Source organism: Dichotomopilus funicola, assembly GCF_033296635.1.
Source record: "Dichotomopilus funicola strain CBS 141.50 unplaced genomic scaffold C8A04scaffold_89, whole genome shotgun sequence".
NCBI lineage: Eukaryota > Fungi > Ascomycota > Sordariomycetes > Sordariales > Chaetomiaceae > Dichotomopilus > Dichotomopilus funicola.
Genome location: NW_026944110.1, coordinates 7,096 through 12,251, shown reverse-complemented (window position 1 = coordinate 12,251; position 5,156 = coordinate 7,096). Strand labels below are relative to the sequence as shown.

The 5,156-nt window shown below is 53.4% G+C and overlaps 1 protein-coding gene across 1 annotated transcript; it reads left to right on the top strand.

Annotated features, from left to right (window-relative positions):
• Positions 1 to 1,455: 1,455 nt before the first annotated feature.
• On the top strand, positions 1,456 to 1,623 carry C8A04DRAFT_15308 (uncharacterized protein; the record flags this gene model as incomplete). The annotated part of the gene is made up of 1 exon (XM_062778436.1): positions 1,456 to 1,623. One exon carries the CDS (start codon positions 1,456 to 1,458, stop codon positions 1,621 to 1,623), a length of 168 nt encoding a protein of 55 aa, XP_062633392.1.
• Positions 1,624 to 5,156: the final 3,533 nt, after the last annotated feature.

Genomic DNA, 5,156 nt, shown 5'->3' with positions numbered 1-5,156 from the left:
ACGACTTCGGTAGACGGACGGCCTAAACTTTCGGAACACGCTCACTTTTCTTTCCTTCTGCCGCATCGATCGCGACTTTTAGGCGGCGCAAATGGGAAGGAGGGGAAAAGAAAATGCGACGAAAAGACCGAACACGCGCTCGCACACGCCATCCGCGCACGCACAGAGCTCACAGCCGAGAAAAAAGTGCTTTTCGTTGCGCCCCACCTGTGATCCATCCGAAAGCCCAGGATCAAGGCCAGTGCGGCATACCCTGGACTTGGGTGTTGAACCGTGGTCTTTTTGGCACTCTGGTCCCTTGCCCGGAATCATGTATCCGCAGTACCCTCCTCGTTGACCATGGATGGGCCATGGCGACTACATCTGGGACCCTTAGACATGAGATGAGGCCTTTCCTGTTTTCCTTTTTTTTTCTCAAAGCCCGGCAACGGCGTGCGATATCTTTTGTGGGAAACAACTTCCTCCTTTTTCTGGGACACCCCCCCCTGGCTCCAAGTCCTTCTCTCTACCTCATCGCACTTGACCCTGCTTCCGTATCTTGACTTTTTGGGGACTCTATGACCCCATTCAAAGCCTTATACGGTATTTGCCCACCACCAATATCCACGCCACTCACCTTCCCGAAGTTGATGAAAGCGAATAAGCCTGCTTTAATCGCCTAAATTATCACGACACCATCTTACTACCACGCCATCATTGCGTCCTCACCCACACTGACGCCGAATGTTTCCGCCTGCAGCCCAGGAACAATACCGCGAACCAGTCTCGCGGCTGTGACCTATCGCACCTCGGATCGCCTTCCGGGTCTGATATTGGACTGGGCGCGTGCGGTTTGTCGTTTCCCGTCCGGCCCCCTCACCGAGCAAAACAAATTCGATGTCTTCCTATTCCGTCAAACCCAACCGATACAAGGCTTTTACGCATTGAGGGCCGAGGACCGTGACCACCTGCTCCCAACTCTCACACCTCACCATCTTGCTTTTCCCTGGGTGCATTCAGGGGTGGATCCATATCCAGCAGGCCCATTTATTTTATTCGAGATACACCCTCTCCCCCTAGCCCACCTCCACCAAGCCCTTCTGTTGTTTATATAAGTCGCGGCGGGTCGCCCGGCTCCTTCCCTGTCCACTGCATCGACAACCATCTCGGCATCGACATCAACCCACCATCCTCTTCTGGCGCTTCCGCCGTTGCATTCCCGGGGAGTCCCGCCTTGCCAACCATCCCGCCCGTCCATTCTGAAAGCTCTCCTCACCTATTTCTACCCGTATGTCCCCCGTGCCTGACACACACCCATACGGTCTTTGACCACGTCGAAGCTCACATAGCTAATCGCCACAGACACCCACGGCCAACACATTTTGGTCAAGACAAGACTACCGACACTCTCTTCCACGCAGCGGGAACGGAAGACTCAACCTGCCCGTCCAACCCCCTCAACTCAGCACCTTCATCATGTGCGACTTTACCAAAAACTACTACATCTACACTTCGTGTGTCGATCCTGGGGCACACTTCTTCCGTACCTCAGTGGACGGCAGCCGGAAACGTTCCTGCCCAAAGAGCCCGCACGAGCGCTTCATCATGTTGCCCGGGGAGTGCCCGATCTGCCACGGTGGCTGAACGACCCGGTTTCGTCGACTCTTTTGATGTGTGCGCGCGCGGGAGCCGGGAAGCGGGAGGGAAGACTGTTGAAGCCGGCTGCAGGGACGTTTGGGCCGCCCGCTGGTCCCGCTTGTGCCGCCTGTTGTACCACCAAGCCGGGCAGGGGCCTTCTTTTCTTCTTCCTTCAGCCTCGCCTCTTGTTTCCCGCCTGCCAAGAACGAAGAGGAAGGGAGGAGAAACAGAAAATACAAAGGAGAAAGAAGGAGCAGCCCCGGAAACGAACAGACCGGTTGATATAACGCGGGAAGTGGGAATGGTGGAAGGCTACGGGAGCAGTACTACCTACTTGAGAAGCAACCCGGGACGGATCGGATAGGATCGGATCGCCCGAAACAAACATCCATGGACGGACACGGCAGACCACCACCCCCATGCCCATATGCGCACGTACCTACCTACACACAAAGCACATACTCACACACACGGCGCCAAGGATACATTTATATACCTTACTTGCATAAGGAACGGGAACAATCGGCATCCTACGAAACGTCCCGCGTCGCCTACCATTTTCTTTTGGTTACCTTACCCTGCTACAATTCCCCCCCAACCCACCTCCTCCTTCCTCGTCTCGGACTCAGATGCTCTTCTCCTAACTCGTTCGATTGTTTGTACACCACTTCATGACAGGCCGTTTTGCAATGACGATACGAAGCAAGCGAGAACAAGAAATCAGGGGCGGAAAAAAAGATGATGAGCACGGCGGGGCGTGTATCGTCTTGGTGTTTTTCTTTTTGTTTATTTGCACCATCTCTCCTCTGGTTACTACGTCTTCCTAAGTTTTTCTTTCTTTTGGGGTTTCTTTTCTTTTACCGGTATCATACTTAGCGTCTCTTTTGGTTCGTATCTCATTTATTCTTACCGTCTCGGATCTTCTTGTGTTCTTCTTTTTTCGTAATCACCGGCAAGCGAGTCGTATGCATATACCTATCTATCTATGTTCACTCAAGCCATTCGTGCCCAGCAGGCCTGTCTGTCTTAGCTATGCATGCGTTCCGGCGTGACATATAACCGACGACATCTAGCTCTATTAGGACGGTGTATCTTACGTTATCCCTTTGTTATTGTACTTGCTTATCTGCTTTCGTGTCTTGTCTTATGCAATTGTCATTTTCTTCTATTCTCAAGTATGGCTGGTGTTAGCTTTCTTTCCGCTGAAAGACTCAAAACCTGTTCGTCTTTTCCTGGTAATGTACTGTACTAGTACTACAACTACACTTTCACGCATTTCAAACCCTTATCTCACGCAACAAACAACCCCATTCGCATCAATAACCGAACCGACTCGACTCGGGCAGATCGATTTGAAGACAACCTTTTGCAGGAAGCTGGTGCAGAAGGAACGGTAGGAGCTTTGGGTATGGCAATGGGTGCCTGGGATAAGACGGGCCTGGGACACAACGGAGGAACGAGGGGCGATCAAGCTTAGGGGGTCGGGTACATGGTCAGTGTCAAGATACACGCTAGGAGTTTTCCGCAAGCGAGCTGGGCGAGCGAGCTCCTTGGAATTCGATCTATTTCACAACACTTTTACGCAGAGTATGTGTCTGAGTGTAATGCGTGGTACATGTACAACTGGTTCAACCCGGATGGAGGTATGGGAGTGGCAGGGAGGGTAGGGTAGGGTAAGGAAATGACCCGGTTGGTGGGACCTACGTGAAAAGGATCTATCGGCCTGTTGGCGCCGAGGACAGATGGGGGGGGAGGACTGAGGGAGAGGTGGTGGGTGAAGAGGAACGAAAAGAAGGAACGAAAAAAGGGGGGAGGACAGAAGAGAACTGGTGGGCTGAACCAAGGACAGGAAGGTATTGTACCTACCTACCTCCCTACCTCGGTAGGGATTGAGGACCGTTGGCGGAGCCTATCCGTTGTTGTTGTTGTTGTTTGCACGGGAGCGGGCCGGCCAAACGGCCAACGGCCCATGTCATCCATGCCGTCTTTGTCTTACCTTTTGGTTTTCCTTATGCCGCGCTGTCCGCCCTCGCGCACACACACTCACTCACGAGCACACTGTCTCTGTTTCTCTGCCGCCCGTCTGTTCTTTTTCCGTCCTATGGGGATAACTGGAACCGGGACTGCTGTGGCCCGGATATCCATCCATCCCGGTTGGAGACTCGGCTGGTTCGGCTGGCTCGGCTGAGGCGGCTTGGTTCGGTTGAAGGGGAGGGGAGGGGAAAACGGGAGGTGGGGGGTAGGTCGAGAGGGAGAAGTCGCTCTCTTGTCTCGGGTTTGTTGTTGGACTATGGGGAAGTATTGGTTGGGACTGCTTGAGGTTGGCTGTTAGGTAACAGGGGTTAAGGATGGGCAGTTGTGGGTGTATCTTTGATCAAGAACGGTAAAGTCATGTGTTTAGTTCTGCTTTGCTCACCTCGTTTCCCTTCCTTCTGGCATATGAGTGTGTAAGATTGTGTTAAATCCATGTGTCTTCTTTCGAGATCGAGATCCTCTCTATCGTTTCATCACGAGCTAGCAGACTTCTCGGACCATGAAACAAAGATCGGGAGTCACCTTACTTCTCCCATTTGTTACCTCCCCCTTTTGGGTAGGTAAAACCAACGTTGCGTCGGTTGCCACGGTAAGACAACCCGAACGTCCAGACATGTCGAGATGCATAAGGGGGCCAGCCATGACCTGCACAGAAGGTCAGCGAAGAGGCAGGCCCGCCCTATCATGGCCGCCGACATCGATCCGACATAACCGCTGCTGGTATGGCGAGTACGTGGCCCACAGGGATCACACCGAAATGGTGTGTCTGCTTCTCCTCGCCACTCAGTGATGTGTCGTGAGGTGTGTATATGTGTGTCATCATCGGGGGGTCTAGGCCAAAGGCCACACGCTGGTTACATCGGCACTTATTCGTTGGATTGGCCTCCTTATTCGAGCGGACTATTTTGTTTTTTCGCCGAGACCGTCAGCAAAGCGGGCATATTGGCCCCCATGTCTACCCCCTCAGTAGTGAAGATCACTGCGGTACCGGCGAGCAAATATGTGGCGTGACTTGGGGGGGGTGAAGTCAAGCAAGAGCGGCTTCAGCTGTAAGCGGGGGGGATGGGAGTCTCGTACCACACCTGCCTGTGCACTGCACTGCATTCGGGGATATAGCTCAGTCATGTGGGCTGAATCCCTTATTTCAGGTCCTAAGACTGCAGCTTGGGTAGGGGGTAGGTAGAGCACGCTAACCCGGGCAGCTCGTGGACAACTTGTCCGCATCATTAAGTGGCGGCCGGTTGGCCAAGGAGAGGCTCTTGTGGACGTTCTGAAACCCTTGGTTGGGGACCATGGTCAAGGAGGGTGTGGTGTTTGTCCATGAGCCTTCCTTCAGACCCCCATTGAGGATACCATTGGACAGCGTGAGGGCAATATCGACGTATATTGTTCATCCTGTCCGCCGTGGCCAACAACTCAGTGGCCGACGCGGTCGGACCCAGCCAATGCGGCGCCATCATCAAGAGATATGCGGGAAAAACAGGTTAGTGCAGCTAACCCACACG